At 34.7% G+C, this 20,312-nt stretch overlaps 1 protein-coding gene across 3 annotated transcripts in view; it reads right to left on the bottom strand.

The window, feature by feature from the left end:
• LOC136988060 (FERRY endosomal RAB5 effector complex subunit 3) overlaps nt 1-20,312 on the bottom strand; it is a 170,179-nt gene that overhangs the window by 22,321 nt on the left and 127,546 nt on the right. For 2 of the 3 annotated variants that reach the window (XM_067285859.1, XM_067285861.1), the window contains exon 9: nt 14,350-14,519. In XM_067285859.1, coding sequence (XP_067141960.1) covers nt 14,350-14,519 — 170 coding nt within the window. The remainder of the gene's footprint in view (nt 1-14,349; nt 14,520-20,312) is intronic. The other variant, XM_067285860.1, reaches the window with a different exon arrangement.

Raw genomic sequence — 20,312 nt, 5'->3', positions numbered from 1 at the left:
AAGTTAACACATTACTGCTAATGTGATATTGGATTCTTTATTTAGAAGCTTAATTTAAAACTTTACTTCACATTTTGTTTGTGTAAAATCAAATCAAAATATCTGCAGATAAAATGTATACATAATATGCCTAATATGCATTTTAAGTTTTGTTAAAGATATAAACTGTACAAACAGTAAAAAATACTCTTAGTGTGTATGGAGAAGATGATCCCAAATATTGGGCATGTCAAATGTGGTTTTGAAAGTTTTGTTCAGGAAATTTTGAACTGAAGCATACAAAATATATGGGGCACCCAAAAGCTGTTGACAAAGAAATTTCAGGAAGAAATTGTTAAAACTTGATAAACAACAACTCGTGAACTTGCAACAAATCTTAGTGTGTCACTGAAATGATGACTGTATTCCACATGCATTAAATAAAAAAACAAACTGGACTGAATATAATTTTGTCTGATGAAGGTAGGCAGCAGCTCTGAAGTTTCATTTTATTATTGATATAACGCCTCCTAATGTCATTCTCATCACACTTAATTTATTTTATCTTCCGATTTTAGAATTTCGCTGGATGAAAAAAATTTTTTTTTAAAGGAAAAGACTTAGTCGCTTCCAAAAAATTTTTGGTGATCCACCAAAAAAATTTTTTGGAAGCGACTAAGTCTTTTCCTTTAAAAAAAAATCTTTTTCATCCAGCGAAATTCTAAAATTGAAAAATTTAATAATAATTTTCTGCCAGAGGAAGGACAACACAATCTACATTTTACAGTGCAAATTTCCAAGTGGATATAAGGTCCGAAACTCCCAAACGGAAGTCATGGATGCAAGTCAAAACGTCGTAAGATCACCAATTCCAATTTTTGTGAAATTTTTATAATTTTAATTGAAGTTTTTCCTATGTTTTAAAGAATTGTTTCCTGGGCGGCCGCAAAGCCTAAAAAGGAAGGTCGGGTCGTCCCGAAGATTTTATTCTCGAACATTTTAAGGAAATAAATGGCAAGCCACCAAAAATGTTTTGGAAGTGACTAAGTCTTTTTATTTTTTTTTATTTTATCTTATTTCTTACAAAAATCAAGGACAATGATTATATTTGATATAGGTAACAGATGGATAACTCGTGATCAACTGGAAGCTTGCAATTGACTAGTAGTTCATAATCAACTTGTTGAGCAGTCCTAATATACAGGGTGCATAGGAAAGTCCCTTTAACCGAAAAATCCTTGTGAATGGAAAGAGCTACAGCTATTCAAGTGAGGTAACGGTATAGTAAAGTGACTACGCTTGACCTAATGCAAACAACAGCAGCGCCCCTAGTGGCGAAATTTGGAAGATAGGTAGTGCAAAACAAAAACAGATAGAGCAAACTTTTCAATTAGAAAGTTTTAGAGCATCAATTAATTAGTACAAAACGACACGTGGTTCACACGAATAAGATAAATTGTCGCCTTACAGGCGACAATTTATCTTATCCATGTGAACCACGTGTCGTTTTGTACTAATTAATTGATGCTCTAAAACTTTCTAATTGAAAAGTTTGCTCTATCTGTTTTTGTTTTGCACTACCTATCTTCCAAATTTCGCCACTAGGGGCGCTGCTGTTGTTTGCATTAGGTCAAGCGTAGTCACTTTACTATACCGTTACCTCACTTGAATAGCTGTAGCTCTTTCTATTCACAAGGATTTTTCGATTAAAGGGACCTTCCAATGCACCCTGTATATAAGGTTCCTACTCAAATGTTTGTATTAAATTCCATGACTTTTCTGAGTCCATTTGATGCCCTCATCTCTTTCAATGATGGAGCACTTATTACTGATGTGTATCAAAAGATGTCTCACAATCCCACTTTATATTCCACTGTCATCTCATGATACACCTATGTACAAGTCAGCTGCTTTCAGGGTCTTATAAAAAGAGCCTTTTCCCACTGTTCGAATTCGTCTCTCGGACAACAGGAACTAAAACATTAAGGCACATTTATCTTATTGCTACCACCTTGGGATACTGGACCAGCTTTATCTGCTCATTAATACAATGCTTTGTTCTCAATAAAGTTCCAGCTCTGAGGAGATTAACCTTATAGAACAGTCACCTACCACTAACTGTTGAACAGGATCTGCAAGGGTATAGCATAATGCTCCAACTTTCGAATTGCATATGAAAGGAGCCCAAAAGTATTCTCCTTACTCAGTAATCAGAAGGATCGTGCTGATGAAACATCTCTTTCAGGAATTCACTCAATACCTTCATGCAACAACAGGACAGAGCATCCCTACAAACATATTGATGCCATTTGTTGATCTCTGGATACTAGGATCAAAAAACATCAAGACTCAATCAGAAAATGCATAACTACACCTTAGTGGCCTTTGCCTCTAACCAGATGTTGACAACTTTTTTGACAGGACATGTCTAATATATTGTGCACAACTCCATCTCAATTTAAATCAAATTTTTGGGAGTACCCAAAATCTATAAGTCACTTTACAAAGAGACTACAATTAACAGTAGAGACATTACACCATTGTTTCACGAGTGGAAAGCATTGTTTGAAGTTAACTAGTTTAATTTATTGTCTATTTTTGTTATTATTACAGCTATATTGATTTTACACTTCCTTTATTATACGTTTACTGATTATGAAATAAATTTTTATTTATATTCATTTTTACACAGTATTTTTATTTAATGCCATTTTCTTTAGATATTTTAACAATTTTTATGTATTTATTTCTAAGTTTGTGTTAAATATTAAGCAATTTGCATATTCAACCTATGTGCATGCAATATTTATTACAATTCAAATCATTTGATTGATTGTATTTTTAAAGTTGGTTTCTGTTCTATCTTAAAAACCTAAAGATGACTGAAAACATTAGTTCAGTTATTAAATTGTTTTTGTTACTTGAGTTAATTATAATAGAAATTAAAAATTAGGAATAAAACCAAAATCCATGTGCCATTACTTAAATGGCACATGGCCTGGGAGATTAACTGCTGGATCAAGACAATCCAGAACAAGATGAAGAACTAAGTAGCATTAAAGATTGTCAACACATGGAAAGAAGAAAATGACTGTTATCATACTGTCTGACAAACATTATGTGACCACATTTAACAAACAAGCTGAAATGCTTGACAAAGACCTGACAAACAAGATATCTAACACAGCAGACAAAATCAAAGAATGTCTGCACCTCCTTGTGGTTACTTGTTAGTTTTGAAGTACAACAAGCAGAAAAACAAGTCATACAATGTAGTGTAACTTCCTCTTAGACTAGAAGTTTGGGAAATTCATCTCAGGTAATGTCCTAATCATTTATGGACAGCATTGTTATTGAAAATGTGGAGGCAATGCAATCAGGAAGAGAAAGGTTTTATGTTATTGGTCTTACAGAAATGTAAGATGAAATTCAAAAATTATTGCAGAGGTCATGTGAAAATATTTCACACACAGTAAAAACACTGGCCTTGAAGTTTGTGCAATACTGACAACAGTGGCCATCTTGTCAATTTCTATAATTTCCTACCAGCATAATCTGCTTTGCATTATGGCAAATGAATGCACTGTCATCCAATAGGTCCAATCATCAGTCTTTTGTACTGCCATATATAAAAAAGTCAATGCTTTCTTGAAATCAGGAGAAAGATTGCAAAAAAAACATTTTGCTGATATCTCAATAAAAGAAACTGGAAGAAACTCTCCATTCGTAAATCCTCAGTCCAGAACTTCCATAAGCTCTACAATTCCACTGAATTCATTATGCCAAAGAGAAGCCATGAATATGAAAGACTACACACTTAGGCTATTTGCCTCCTCTGAAATGCACAAACCAGGAACATCTCTCAGGCCTATAGTGGCTCCCACACACCTAGTTGAAAGAACTATCCATAAAACATTAGCAGAACATCTAAAAGGGAATAATTTTATCATTATGGATCCAGATAAATTAACTGAACTTCTACAGGACATACACTTAGTAAATGAAAAATATATAACTACAACTTAGAGAGAAACAAATCAAAACTGGAAGAATGTAAATATAAATCACATCAGTAACCTTAGTTTTATTCCAGTATTATCTTAAACATGACAAATGTTTTCAAACAGCTTGAATGTCCTGCTTTAGGTCAGTCAAATAAATTTAAATTTTGTAAATTTCAAATGTTTGAAATTTGAATTCAATTTGAATGTATAATGTGATAGAACAAACATTCTAAACGGAACACATACAACTGACTGAAGCAGACAGACAAGCTGTTCAAAAATTGAACAGCTTATCTATCTGCTTTGTCATTTTTGAGATAATACTGGAATAAAACTAAGGTTACTGAGGTGATTAATACATAACTACATTTGCTTCATCTCCTTGTTACCATTCATCTCTTTACAGACCTGTTTTTGTGCATTAAGAGAATTATTTATTTAAAGCTACATAAACAGCTACCCATCGTCACAAACATACACCTGAACTTGCACAAACACTATGCTACACTTCTTATTAAACATATAAAAACACAGGAGTCCTGATGGGTAGTCCACTTTCAGGAGACCTCTGTAAAATACTAGTATAAAATCTACAGAGATTCTACCAGAATTCTTCCAACACATTGTTCTTTACAAGATATACATTGAAATGCCAAAAGTCATGGGATAGCAATATGCAAAGATATGGATGGCAGTAGTATCGTGTACCAAATGTATAAATGGGCAGTGCATTGGCTGGGCTGTCATTTGTCTGCCAGTGGTGAACAGGTTTCTGACTCAAGTATGGCTGCATAATGAGAATTAACAGACTTTGAACGTGGAATGGTAGTTGGAGCTAGACGAATGGGATATTCCATTTCAGAAATTGTTAGGGAATTCAACATTCCAAGATCCACAGTGTCAAAAGTGTGCCGAGAATACCTAATTGCAGGCATAACCTCCCACCATGGACAATGCAGTGGCCGACCACCTGCACTAAATGACAGAGACCGGCGACATGTGCATAGAATTGTTAGTGTAAACAGACATGCAACACTCCGTGAAATAACTGCAGGAATCAATGTGGGATGTACAAGGGACGTGTCTGTTAGGATAGTACAGCAAAATTTGGTGTTAATGGGCTATGGCAGTAGAAGACCAACTCAAGTGCCTTTACTAACAGCACAACATCGCACGCAGCACCTCGCCTGGGCTCATTACCATATTGGTTGGACCCTAGATGACTGGAAAACTGTGGCATGGTCCGATGAGTTGTGATTTCAGTTGGTAAGAGCTGATGGTAGGGTTCGAGTGTGGCGCAGACCCCACAAAGCCATGGACCCAAGTTGTCAACAAACTCCTCCAAAGGTGTTCAGCGTCTTGGCGCCGTTCACAACTCGTACGTACCAGCCTTGTTGTGGCGGAGGGGCTCGGTACCCAGGCGGGCCTTGCCTTCTTTGCGGTTTTCCGCTTTGGCGGGCTCTCCTGGAGAAGCTAATTGGTACGGCGGGGGACTCAGGTGTTGACCGAGTTCTGGAAGACAATTCATGTGCTTGGATCATTGCCTCGGGGAGAGAGGACTGAAGGCAATCCCCGAGGGTACAGAGAATAAACTGGGGTTGGTGCACCTGGGGTGCCTCATAGTTAGGGGCCCGGTGGGATTTAGCCTATCTTAGCTGGCTGCCCCGTTCAGGAGGTGAATAATCTCGCACTCTGTCTGAGTGCGAGGTGGTGCCTCGGTCAGGACCCTTCGGCAGGGTGTGGGGGCCTTCTCCGAGGCCACAGGGGTTGCCTTTGGCCCTGCTCATAGGCCCTGGGGATGGTTGGGTGCCTGTCTTGTCTGAAGGGACTCGGGGCTCACCTGAGTCTGGGGGTTTTGGGGTATACTACTTAATAAATATGGAAGGTAAAAATAAACAGAAACGTTTACAAGTACCGGGGGTTGGGGGGATCATCCTGGGTCCCAAATACCAAAAAGAGTGAGTAGGGGTTCTGAGGTGACTGAGGTGAATGAGGAACTGGAGGTGAGGGAAATAGAGGAAGTCGAGGAAGTAAGTTCTATGGATGGCTTAGGTCGAGTTGAAAAAGTGCAAGCAGAGTTGTTAAAGCTTTGTACAGATAAGGGAAGTAGACTAACTTTAGCCACAGCTGGAAAGTTACAGGAATTGTTTGGGGATCTTTCTAAGGTAGTGAAATCTTTAGTGATAGAGAATGAAAGGTTAAGAGGTAGGTTAGAGTTACTTGAAGAGAAGAATAAGGATAGAGAGAGGGATAATATAGGGCAAGAAGTTATGAACAGTAGTACATATGCAGATAAGATTCGAGAGTCTAGGGAAGGCACTTATAGAAGACCTGTGATAGTTATAGTTAAAGGTAAGGAAGATGATCATAGTGATAAGGTAAAGAGAAAATTTCTAACTGGTATTAATCCTACTACAGATAAAATTCGGATAATAAGTATACGTAAATTACGATCGAATGAGATACTGGTTACATTGGCAGATGAAAAAGATAGAAATAAGGTATTACAGCATAAGGTTCTTGAGAAAACTGAGTTGACTATTAAAGTCCCAGTAAAGAAATATCCTCGAATGATGTTAGTTGATGTTCCTAAGGATATACCTGAGGAAAGATTAGTGAAGGTGATATATGACTTAAATTTGGATCTGTTGGGTGATGAAGAATTTAGCTATGATGAGTTTAAATTAAACTTTAAGATATTATATCGCATAGGTAGGCATAGGGAATTTTTAACGAATTGGGTGGTGGAGGTATCACCTAAACTACGGAGTAAGATTCAACATTTAGGTAAGTTATTTGTGGAATATAGATGCTGTCCTATCCGAGATTACTATGAGATTGCTAAATGCTATAAATGCCAGTTGTTTGGTCACCTGGCAAAGAATTGTCGGAGCAAAACTGATATATGTTATAAATGTGGTCAGCAGGGGCACAGATCTCAGGATTGTTCGAATGATAGTGTTAGGATTTGTATTCCTTGTAAGCAAATAAATAGGTCTAGTGGGCATTACTCCAGGGAAAGGGATTGTTATTCGTATCAGATAGCTGTATCTAGATATAAAGAATCAATTGATTATGGTTAATAGGAATAAAAGTATAAGTTCTATAGGAATTATACAGGTTAATGCTCAACATAAGAAATCAGTACCTGGGGAATTGCTTCAATTGGTAGATAATGGGTGGGCAAGTGTTTTACTGCTTCAGGAACCGTACGTTGTGAAGGGTAAGGTAGTGGGATATGGCTTGAAAACGCGTGTGGTTCAATGTACCGATGGTACTCCTTGGGCCGCGATTGCTGTAGTTGATGATTCGTGGACTGTTCTTGACGTACAAAATTTATCTTCTACAACTTGTGCGGTTGCACAGGTGTTGCGAGAGGATGAAAAGTATTATATGGCCAGCTTGTACTTTCCTCCGAGCGGTGATATCGAGGCCTCTATAAGAGAATTAGATAGTCTGTTGTCATTGTTGCAAGGGAAAAATTATATTATTGGGATAGATTCAAATGCTAAATCTGTACTTTGGGGGTCATCATTTACAGATACTAGGGGTCAGAAATTGATGGACAGTATTTCGAGGTGGAATTGTGAAATAGTACATAGAGATAATAGAGTTCCAACATTCTCATCGGCGATGGGGGAATCATTTGTGGACGTCATGCTAACTTCATACCATATTGATAGAAAGATATTTGATCGGATGGTAACGTATGAGTATACTACTTGCGATAATGCCCTGTTATATTGTTGTGTAGGGTTAACTGGAACCGATTTAGGGGCATTTTATCAAGATTGATAGGTCCGTGTGTAACCTCTTGGGTTGGTGATCGAGAAGACGTGTTTAATTATTGCTCACATATACATAGATGCTTAAATCAAGCTATTAGGAAAACCTTCCCATCGCACAAGGATAAGTCTTTGGTTCCAAGATGGTGGAGTGACGAATTGGATAAGATGAAGAAGCAGGTCTGCAAGGCACGTAGAGTATATCAACGGGAATCAGATGTGATTTTAAAGGATTTTAAATTAGCAGAATATAGGAGTCTTAATAAGCAATATAAGAAATTAATTACAATTACTAAGGCAAATAGTTGGAAAAATTTTGTAACTTCAGTTGTAGCTAGGAATGTATGGGGATTTAGGGGCCCTATAAGTTAGCTCGAGATAAAATTAAAGTTAGAGATATGCTTCACGTAGTTAGGAATCGGGATACTTATTTAGTGGATTGGGATGAGACGGCTAGATTCTTATTAGATTCCTTATTTATAAAGGATAATAATGTATTAGATACAGAATATCAAGTTAAAGTTCAGGCGGATAATGATCAATATAAAAGTAATCGTACTGTGGAGTTATTTTCGCGACAGGAGTTTTTACGTGTATTAAGAGATTCTAGAGGAAGGAAAGCTCCGGGATTAGATGGGATCACATATAAAATATTAAATCATGCCGTACCTGTAATAGGAAATCATCTATTGTATTTGTTTAATTTATGTTTGCTGTATTGTGTGTTCCCGAATAGGTGGAAAGTCTCAAGGGTTGTAATATTTTTAAAGGATAAGAATAGGGATCGTGCTGATGTTAGATCTTATAGACCGATATGTTTATTGTCGATAGTAGGTAAATTATATGAACGGTTGTTAAAGTTACGACTGTCTTCATTGTTTAGTTCAAGGATAGATAGATGGCAGTTTGGTTTTCGACGTGGGGTCTCGACCACGGATGCAATTTATTTGCTACGTACTTGGACAATGAATTCTACAAGTAAATATGTTCTGGGTATATTTTTCGATGTAGTTGGAGCATTTGATCATATATGGTGGCCGAGTGTGCTGAAGGCCCTCAGACAATGGGACTGTCCAATGGATATATACAGTGTTATTCGGGATTATTTACAGCATAGACAGGTATATTATATAGAAGGTACTAAGAAACATAGTAAATGGATTGAAAGGGGTTGTCCGCAGGGATCGGTATTGGGTCAGGAACTCTGGAATTATGTGTTTAATTCGGTTTTACAATGTATAAGAGAGATGGATATTAAGTATATTGCGTATGCCGATGACCTTGCTGTCATTATTGAGGGTAATAGTAGACGGGAATTGGAGGATAGGGGTAACTTGATGATAGCGGTCCTGGTGAACCATTTAGAACAATTAAAATTGGAATTCTCATCTAGTAAAACTAAGATGGTGTTACTGAAGGGTAAGTTGAGTTCGGATCGCCCCCCCCAGCATTCGAATGAACGATAGTCCACTGAAGATGGTGGGATCAGTCCGCTACTTGGGAATGCAGCTGGGTGCGGGTTTGGATCTTACACCTCATGTGAGATATATCGCAGATAAAGCAGTTACACAGTTTTGTAGCTTACAGAGCTTGGCAGGCTGGGGGTGGAGGCTGAGGCTTCCTGCACTCCGGATCCTGTATTCGTCTCTGTATATACCAGTAATAGTATATGCTGCTGGTGTGTGGGGCGGCGGACTTCGGCCCCTTCACCGTGGGAAACTTGAAACATCCCAACGGAGAGTACTGTTGATGGTCACCCGGGCCTATCGGACTATATCAACTCCTGCGTTGCAATTACTCGCGGGTGAATTACCTATTGATATAAGGATTGAATTAGAATACTATAAATACTTGTTGAGGTCTAATATACCTTTTGTTTGTGGAGATACTATGTTTCAGCCAGGTTCATCGGCCGATGCAATTAAAATAAAGGTGAAACAAGTACAAAAGTTATTGCTAGATAAATGGAATGATAGGTGGTGTGGGGAGACGCGTGGTCGGATAACTGCTCGCTTCTTTCCCACTGTCTATAGTCGGGATGATGCACATTGGGTTATCCCAAATTATTATTCTTGTCAAGTCTTATCGGGACACAGAGATTTTCGAGAGAGATTGTTTGGTTTTCGGTTGGTCGATTCCCCTAATTGTGAATGTGGGGAACTCGACACCCTGGAACATTTCTTATTTCATTGTCCAATATATAATAGCGTTAGAAATAATATTAGGAATGATATTTTATTATATAGTGGAAGAATAACTGATCTATATTTAAAAATAGTTGAGAATGAAGATAATTATGCTAAGTTCTTGAAAGTATTTGAAGATATGTTGAAATTAAGACAGGAGATTAGGATTTTAAGCATATAACTTTGCTTTATCTTATCAAGTTTTTCTTTTAATTCACTTACACACTCACATATATTTTAAATAGCGTTTTACATACTTTTTGACATACATTTTAAATAGCTTAATTTTTAGCAATTACTATTGTAGTATAAGGTTTTTTATATATACAGATTCAGTCCAGCTCCACCTTTACAGTATAAAATATAATATATAAAAAAACAATTATATTATATTAAATTATTTTTAGGACTTAGTAGCCGGTAAGTCAGGTGACAGGTACTGCTGTTTAGGACGAGAGACGGCTGTCTTCTCGGACTGGCCGTCTTCTGATTAAAAATAAAAAAAAAAGTTGTCAACAAAGCACTGTGCAAGCTGGTGGTGGTTCCATAATGGTGTGGGGTGTGTTTAAATAGCATGGACTGGGTCCTTTGGTCCAACTGAACTAAACAATGACAGGAAATGGTTATGTTCAGCTACTTGGAGACCACGTGCAGCCATTCATGGACTTCATGAACCCAAACAAAGATGGCATCTTTATGGATGACAATGCGCCATGTCACTGGGCCATAACTGTTCGTGAATGGTTTGAGGAACATTCTGGACAATTCCAGTGAATGATTTGGCCACCTAGATTGCCTGACATGAACCCCCATCGAACATGCACGGAACATAATCGAGAGGTCCATTCATGCACAAACTCCTGCACCGGCACCACCTGCCCAATTATGGATGGCTATAGAGGCAGCATGGCTCAATATTTCTCCAGGGGAGTTCCAACGACTTGTTGAGTCCATGCCATGTTGAGTTGCTGCACTTCACCGGGCAAAAGGAGGTCTGACAAGATATTAGGCAGTATCCCATGACTTTTGGCACTTCAGTGTATATAGATGACATCCTGATTATTTGGAAATCTAAGCCAAACATCAATTGCTTATTGACAAAAATTAACAGCATATACCCTGTATGACTTAAAATTAAGTTAGATTAGATCCATTTGGATCTTAACCTTACACCTTTATGGGCTGAAACAACATTACTCTAACAGCGTGTTGAATGAAAATCTATTTTCATTTGGAAATCATTATACATTTCTACATTAGAACAGCGTAACAACATTACTTTAGATATCCTAGCATATGGATCATGCTATTTAAATCAGCTTTTAAATGATTAGTTCAATGCCTTGCACCAAATATTTACATTTTTAATTGTTATTTTTTATTTTTGTTCATAAGTATCATTCTTAATAATAAACAATGCTTTTAGCCCATGACTTCAATTTAGATAGAGATAGCCTAATAAATAGGATTTAACAATTTGGAGGGCTTATCACACCAAGGCTGACAGAAAAAAACCACATCTTTTTTCTGTCAGCTTTGATCTTTTAGGTAAGGATGCATTTTGGGTACAAGGACCCCTCGTCAGCTTACAAACACATAGTGTTATAATTGTATGTTGGTGCTAACAGTTAACCAATACAAAGGAATTTTTGATATATACAGTGCACTGTATTTACAATTTTAATAACCCATATACTAAATAACTAAAACTATCGAGCATAAAATTTATTTACGAATTGTAACAAGGCAGCCAGCCTCACACTAGGGTTTGTTGGTTTTGAAAACCCAGTTTTGAAAAACTGGTTTTTTAAAAAAATTTATATTATTTGAAAACTGGGATTTTCCAACTAAAATACTGGTTTTTGAGCCTAGACTTCAACATAAAAATTAATTAATTATTTGATTAAAAACATCAACATTTTGACACAAAATTGTCTCTGTCATAAAACGGGAATATAGTTAAATACTAAGTTTCATAAAACTAACTACAAAAACAAAAAATCCTTCTACACCTAAAAAAGCATCCTATTCTCCTTACAATAGGGAGAAATCTTGCAATAACAGAAAAATGATAGAAGGATTTGTGCACTTAAAAGAATGTGTTGTTTTAGTTTTGAATGACATTGGTGCTTCTCACACGTGGAGTGAAGCATAGCATTGTAGAAATGTAGATCTTCCAAAAGTTTTAGGACTAATATGTTTAGCAGCTGATGCTTTAGATCTTGTTGTCCTATTTATTAACAAATGAAGGCATATTTGAATTTCTGTTATGTGAATTGAAAAGTTTGAAAACTGAAATTATTTCCAAGTTGTTACATGCTGTACAGGTACAAATTCAAGGGAGAAGACAATCGGGATTAGTAACACTTCTCCTTTATTTACAAAATCCACAGAACGTTTGGACAAAGTCTTCTAGCGTATTTCTTCCACTAGCTGCAAAATCCGATATCTTTAAGTTATCTGGATAAATATTATCGAGATTATATCCAAATTATTCTACAGAAGATGACTGCAATGATGAAAACTGTGGTGAAAAAGAAAATCAAGCCATAGCTTTAAAAAATGCTATGGAAAAATCGATACATAAATATCTTCAAGAACCTGAAAAAGTGACTTCGTCCAGCCCTAAGACACTAAAAGGGAAATTTTTAATATTAGAGGGCACAAATAGAAGAACGAAAAATTTAGACTTATTATTTAATGCTTTAAAGACAATTAAATCCAGCTCAGTAGCAAGTGAGAGAGTTTTTTCTATTTCTGGCAATTTTGTATGCAAAATAAAGACACAATTGAGGAACAGATCCATAGATGTTCTTTACTTTCTAAAATCATATTTTCTTAGAAAAAATTAGTAGTAAAATAATATTTCGTAGGCATTCATTGTTATTTGTTTTTCTTTGTTTTCTATGGAGTAAATTTTATAGTTTAATTTGATAATCTAGCATTTCCTTTTTTGTTTTGTGTAGATGTTTATGAATTTTATTTTGTTATATTTTTGAAATACAATATTATAAATATTAAATAAATTAAAAAGTTTTAAAATAAGTTGTATATTTACAACTTATTTTAAACTTGTCTCAACTTATTCTAAAACTTATCCCTTGTCTCTATTTGAGGGTGTAAAAATTCAAAAACTGGTTAAAACTGGTTTCGTAGAAACGTTGAAATTCAAAAACCAGTTTTTTAAAAAGTTGGTTTTTATATAAACCCTACCTCACACAGTCCCATGGATCTGGTGCACTTGTCCCATGCAAGGTCTGGAAACCAACCATTTCAACAATAGCAAGCTCATTGCCAGCCCCTGGTCTTTAATATACTTAACAATATTAAAAACCAAAAGGGAGGGAAACCAACAATGAACCCACCATTACCAAAATCCATGGGACTGTGTGAGGCTGGATGACTTGTTACAATTCATTTTACAATATACTACACATTACAATATACATTTTTTAATATACTTAATAATATTTTATTATTAATAGTGGAATCGTCTACCAGAATTCAGAAAATGTGGGAGAAAATAAGACATTTACTGGTCCCAAATAATGTGATATATCGCATTATTATATAAATAAATTTTATGCTAGATAGTTTTAGTTATTCAGTATATGAATTGTATTAAAATTGTAAATACGGTGCACTGTATATATCAAAAATTCCTTTGTATTGGTTAACTATTAGTGTTATAATTATATGTTGGCGTTATGTGTTTGTAAGCTGATGAAGGGTCTTTATACCTAAAATGCATCCTTACCTAAATTTGAAAGTGATTATTAAAGACTAACTTTTTTGTAAAAGATCTGGTCTTTTCTTTCTGTCGGCCTTGGTGTGATAAGCCCTCCAGATTGTTTTCCTTGTCCAATCCTATTTATTAGGCTATGTAAATCTATCTAAAGTATCATTCTTATTTCACTTTTATTCCCAATTTTTCTTAATTTATATTATTGGTTACTTTTATCTTTCTTTTACCTGCTTTTAAAATCATTATAACTTCAATATCTTTAATTTATATTTCTGTTCAAATTTTTATATTTGCAATTTTATTATATTAGTTTAAAATATTTAATTTCTTTCTTAGACTTGGAAATATTGTTGTAATTATTAAATGTTCTTAAAATTGCATAATTTTGTTGTAATGCACCTAAAAACAAAAACAATGTAAACTTATACAAATTATATGACATGTTTCTCCAATAAAAAATTTCATATGCGAATTATACGCCACAAAGAATCAGACAAAAAATTATGGTAATTTTCAGTCTTATACGAAAAGAAGCCAACAAAATTAATTGTAAATGTTTTACAGTTCATTAAGAATCATTCAACAATCAACAAAAAGAATAAATTTATTAATAGAAATAAAAAACATCAAGTGGAAACAAAAAAACTAACTTGATGTTCTGAAGATATGCTAGATTTTCCACTGCTTCCACTTTCTACTTGAGGACCATTAACCATACGCCATTCCGAAGCCTGTTTAGAATTGTCACGAATTGACTCCAACTGACACTCTAAATCCGGAAAATGAAATTCAGTTGAGAGCTGACAAACGGCAGCAAAATCTAATAAAGAAAACACATGAAATAATTAAATAAGTCAATGTATTCACAAAACCATCAATTTTATTAATTATTGAAAATAAATAAAAACTAAACTGAACCCTAGAAAGCATAGTCCGGGTACAAAATACTCAATTATTAATTAAAATGTTTATTTATTTTTGTGAAAATCTAGAGACATTCAATAACAGCCTTTTCTTTGATAAGGAAGAGTTGTTATTTATAATTTGATTTAATTAGTTAATTAAATATTATTTTGTTAGGAAAACAAACCAGATAAATTTTACACTTTCGTGAAAAATTTGATAGAAAAAGAAAATAAAGCTTCCTTCCAGTTTGTTAACTTTCCATGGCTAGATGTTATTGCACATGTTGATCAACATCTGCTAGTTTGATTCACCCCTCAAATCCCATCATGTGTAACAAATTGACACCCGAATGACAGAAATTTAGGATAAAAAGAGGCAAATTTCCCAGTTTCCCGGCTCTCTCCTCAAAGTTTCCTTTGTCTAGTCGACCCTCATCGGCTCTCCTCATCCTTATGTTGAACGTCTTGTAAAGACGTTCAATGTAAGGATGAACGTAAGAACTTTTAATTAAATACAGTAGAGCATCGATTATCCGACCCCCCATTTACCGACCGCGTTCTAATCGGCAAATTCAAATGTCCGCTAGTGATGTGGCGCTACAATATTTAGTTATTTCTTGGCTTGATTATTAAAGACTAACTTTTTTGTAAAAGATCTGGTCTTTTCTTTCTGTCGGCCTTGGTGTGATAAGCCCTCCAGATTGTTAAATCCTATTTATTAGGCTATGTAAATCTATTGCTATTGATTATATTAGTTTAAAATATTTAATTTTTTTCTTAGACTTGGAAATATTGTTGTAATTATTAAATGTTCTTAAAATTGCATAATTTTGTTGTAATGCACTTAAAAACAAAAACAATGTAAACTTATACAAATTATATGACATGTTTCTCCAATAAAAAATTTCACATGTGAATTATACACCTACTTTAATATTATTTTTGTTAAATTTTGGATGTTTTAGCTGGCAGCACTGGCTCGACCATGAAAGGGAGGCTAGTATTTAAACTAGGCCTAATACACTATACTAATAATGTATTTTTTCATACTTTTCGGTTATCCGACCAACCCCAGTCCCCAATTAAGTCGGATAATCGATGCTCTACTGTAATTTTAATTGTAAATATAACTGTAAAAGTATTCTGAAAATGTGATATTTTAACAGTGAATAAATAATTGTTACAGAATATATATACCAGTGACCATAACCTACAAGTTAACCGAAAAAGAACAGTTATAATGAACTTATTTCAGATAACTAGATTAATTTTTTTAAAATGTTTGGCATAAGGATAGAGATTTGAAAAACCTTTAAATGTGTTAATTATAAATATATCCTAAAATGTATTTTACAACGAATGGGTAGTTTGTAATGAGAAGTATCTTCGAGATGTCTGGCGTATGGATACAATATGGTTTATTTACAAAAAATGTTAAATGCAAGGATAGTTTTAATTGTAAAAATTGTTTTATAAGATATTTTTAAATGTAAAGGTGTTTTAATAACGAAATGTATTCAACAGTGAATTAAAAGTATGATGTATTTTCGATTGTCATACTACAAGATGTCTTGAAATGTAATGGTATGTTATAATTGCCATAATATAAAACTATGTGATATAAAGAACTTATATTTTTGTTTTTATTATGTAGCCAACCGAAGAGGGGCTAAGACCCGAAATGCGTCTCGGCAAATAAGAAATTCCCAAATAAAAGTTGATGATAACATTGCCAAGTGTCTGTATATGCACCTAGTAGTGATAATGAATTAATCAAAGAAAAGAAGACACGGTTTCGAATTATATTGGGTTGTTTGGAAAGTTTGTAGCGATTTTTGATAGCCGACAGTTGAGACACCGATTGATGCAAAAATGATTAGAATTGTACAAACCAACGAATATTACGATAAATGACCTTGAGACGCGTCCATTACAAAAAAACCGTTAAGATTATTCAAATAGCGTTTAATTTGTCTCATTGCAAAAAATGATGCGAACAACGCGCATTATCGACACTTGTTTCTTTTCTTTTTTCGTAAAGGCAAAAATGCTGTACAAACAGAAAAAAAGATATATGATGTTTATGGTGGGAGTGCTGTATCAGAATCAACTGTTCGAAAGTGGTTTGCAAAATTTAAAACGGGTAATTTCAGCCTTGAAGATGCTCCTCGCTCGGGAAGACCTCCTGTTATTGAAGAGGACCAGATCAAAGCACTATTGGATGAAAACCCTCATTACACAACTCGAGAGATTGCAGACATAGTGAAGTCATCAAGCAGTACTGTATTTCAACATCTAAAGAAGCTCGGGTACGTGAATCGTTACGACATTTGGATACCTTACGACTTAACGAAAAAAAACTTACTGGATCGCATCTCCATTTGTGATTCTCTTGAAAGACGAAATGAAAATGACCCTTTCCTGAAGCGTTTAGTGACAGGTGATGAAAAGTGGATCATTTATAACAACATCAGCCAAAAACGATCATGGGGTAAGAAAAATGAATCACCATTAAAAACTCCAAAGGCCGGTCTTCATCCAAAGAAGGTCATGCTCACTGTCTGGTGGGATTGGAAAGGAATCCTGTACTACGAGCTGCTTCCACAGAATCAAACAATTGATTCTGATAAGTATTGTTCCCAATTGGATAAGCGAAACATGGCAATTAAAGAAAAATGTCCAAAACTGGGCAATAGAAAAGGCATTGTGTTTCACCAAGATAATGCCAGACCTCGCACGTCTTTACGAACACGCCAAAAATTATTGGAACTAGGCTGGGATGTTTTACCCCACCCCCCTTACTCACCCGACCTTGCCCCGTCGAACTACCATTTGTTCCCTTCTCTACAAAATTCCCTTCGTGATAAAAACTTTGATACTTTGGAAGGTTGTAAAAATCACATGGATCAGTTTTTCGCGGGAAAAACTGGAAAGTTCTACGAAGAGGGTATCATAAAGCTGCTCCATAGATGGCAACACGTCATTAAAAACAATGGTGCATACATAATGGAATAAAAGTATATTTTTAGTTTTAAAACAATTTCTTTTATTTCTCTTAAAAATCGCTACGAACTTTCCGAACAACCCAATACAACAAATTTTTGTTATTTGTTAACTTGGTTTCAATGTGGAGTTACTTTGATGTCGGCAACCCTATCAATAGATTCACAGACTCTCTCCACTCAAACTACAATCCCTCCTATTTGAGCATATCTTAAGAATAGATATGTATAATTGCAAGTTAGGATGGGAATCCTCATTATCGTAACTGGTATCATGACCTGATGTCTAACAGATCTCATGATCATGAAGACAACTATAACATATAGCATCCAGTGACAAAGTGAGTGGCCTATCCGTCCTGATGCTGCAAAAAGAGTTAAAAGCTATAAAACTGACACTAATGGATTGTCACATTTTTCAAAATGTTTTTCACAAATTCCTTGCTCACAGTGTTCAACAAGTTATGTATATAAAAGATTTTTTAAGTTAGGAACAAAAAAGTCACTAAGTTGTTCAGTTACAAAATCACTAAGCTTTGATTCTGTCATTTATGACTTGATGATGTGTTTAAGGTGTAGTTATTACAGTAATTTTTTCTTGTGCTTTTGTCACTGAGTAAAGTATATGCTAGTAGCTGGGAAGGCTATTTTATATTTAGTGTGCTTTTATTTAATGTAGGACGTGCTTCATTAAATTTTGGATTTTAGTTGTGGTGGATACAGATAATTTTGTTAATAAAATTCTGTACAATATTGAGTCTAAGAATATAAAGAAACTGCAATTCAATGATTGATGAAACTCTAAATGCAGTATCACAATCAACAAAAATAAATAAAAATTGATAAAAACTTCAACTTATTGTCTGATAACAAGCTGAATGCTTGTCAGCATCTAGATCCACATAATTAGCATAAACTATAGTGAAAACATCATTTTTTCATTCACAAAATTTCAGAGGTCTGAAAGAAAGGTCTGATATGCCCAGTATCACAAAAAGCACAAAGGTAAGACAACATTAATTTTTACAACTCAAGTTGCAAAGATTATGAAGTCTCACCAGGTTCCAGATGACCTGCCCTGTTGATATTTTACCTAGCTTCAGGTGATGTGCCAATATTGTTCAACTTCTAGAGCCAACTGCAGATATCAAATGGCACATCACTTAAAGCTATTGTATATCACCTATAAGTGACATATCAACAGCCTAAGTCACCCAAAACCTAGCTAAAAAAAATACTGGTAAATTACTGGTGCCAAAGCAACAAATCTAAAAGGTCCTGCAAAAAAAATAATATACAAGCTCAAATCAAACATTCCACAAAGGAAAGTCATATTGTATTCTCTAGTCACTATGTGCCTTTCAAAAGACAACCAGTAGAACAGGAACTGTGGATTACAAGCACATTTAACAAAAAAAAAAAAAATAATAAAAATCAGACATACTGAGGTAGCATCACTGAGGAACTATACCATACAAATTTCTTTCCGGTAACAACAAATGTGAAAAAAAAAAATTCTTATTGTTCTCAAATATGAAAAGTTTTCACTACATGATATTAACCCTTTCCATGTAGGTATATGTCCTTAGGCGTATGTCACGTGACTTGCCGTTAATTGGTGATGTGAGATTCGCCTTTAGGCATAATTAATCAAAAAATTTAATTACTTTGCATTATATTCGAGTTTTCCGCGATCTTAGCTTTGATTTGCTCTCCTGTAGGTCAATTGACTTTGTTTAAGCTAATAAGTGTTTTGTTACCACCCCTGGGGTATAAATATTTCAGTAAAAAGGACCCCCTACCATTCTACAGCAAATCTTTGCAGTTAACTACACAGTTGACTGAAAACAATCAAAGGGAAACTCCTTCTACAGTTTTATTGGTTATCTTCTGTCTTTGTTAACATTACTTTAACTAATCACAGACTTATGAAAGGAAAAAATTGCCGCGAAAAGCCCCGCCTCCAACCTTCCAAGTAAAATGTAAACAATCGCAATAAATTTGCTTTTTAAATCGTTTTTTAGCTCTAATTAACTAATTTAATGCACTCAGACATTAAATTAGCTAATTCGACAATATTTAAGTAAATAAATATATTTTTAAAACTATCTAACAATAAATATTGCAGGGAAACTTGACCTCCCTATAGTAAGTCTATGGAAGATATTGCTGTTAATCGGCTTTAAAATTTTTGTTTCTTTGCCTATTACACTCTAATCGGTAATTTATATTATGACTGAATCAACTTCAACAAATGAGAGTTTTTTTACACCCATCTGGTTGGGATTTTCCCGCAAAGAACCAGTCTACGTGATTAAAGTCAGAATTAAACAAACGTTAAAAAATAGCTATATTCTTCATTTTAGAGCTGTAATTCTACAAGTTTTCATGTTATTTGACTTTACTTAGACAAGAAGATTTCTTATCAAAAGTGTCTAGCTGAAAAATTTACCGGGAAATTCATTACTTCCGGATATTGCATAATTGCAGGAAAAAATTAACTAATCGCTTATTTTAGTGTATTATTGTATAAAGCATTGAAAAAATGTATAAAAAGTGTCGAATATTCACTATTTTAAGCAAAAATATATAACAATAAACTTGAATGTGTCGCTTTATGATAACAACGGACTCCTCTCCCTGCTAAGTAATTAGAGACAGTGTAAATAATGGCAATAACTTCTTCTCCACTCTAGCTAGAGAGAT

Source organism: Centruroides vittatus, unplaced genomic scaffold (assembly GCF_030686945.1).
Source record: "Centruroides vittatus isolate TY-2023 unplaced genomic scaffold, ASM3068694v2 scaffold_3046, whole genome shotgun sequence".
NCBI lineage: Eukaryota > Metazoa > Arthropoda > Arachnida > Scorpiones > Buthidae > Centruroides > Centruroides vittatus.
The sequence above is the reverse complement of the archived record's forward strand: the minus strand, read 5'-3'. Positions and strand labels throughout refer to the sequence as shown.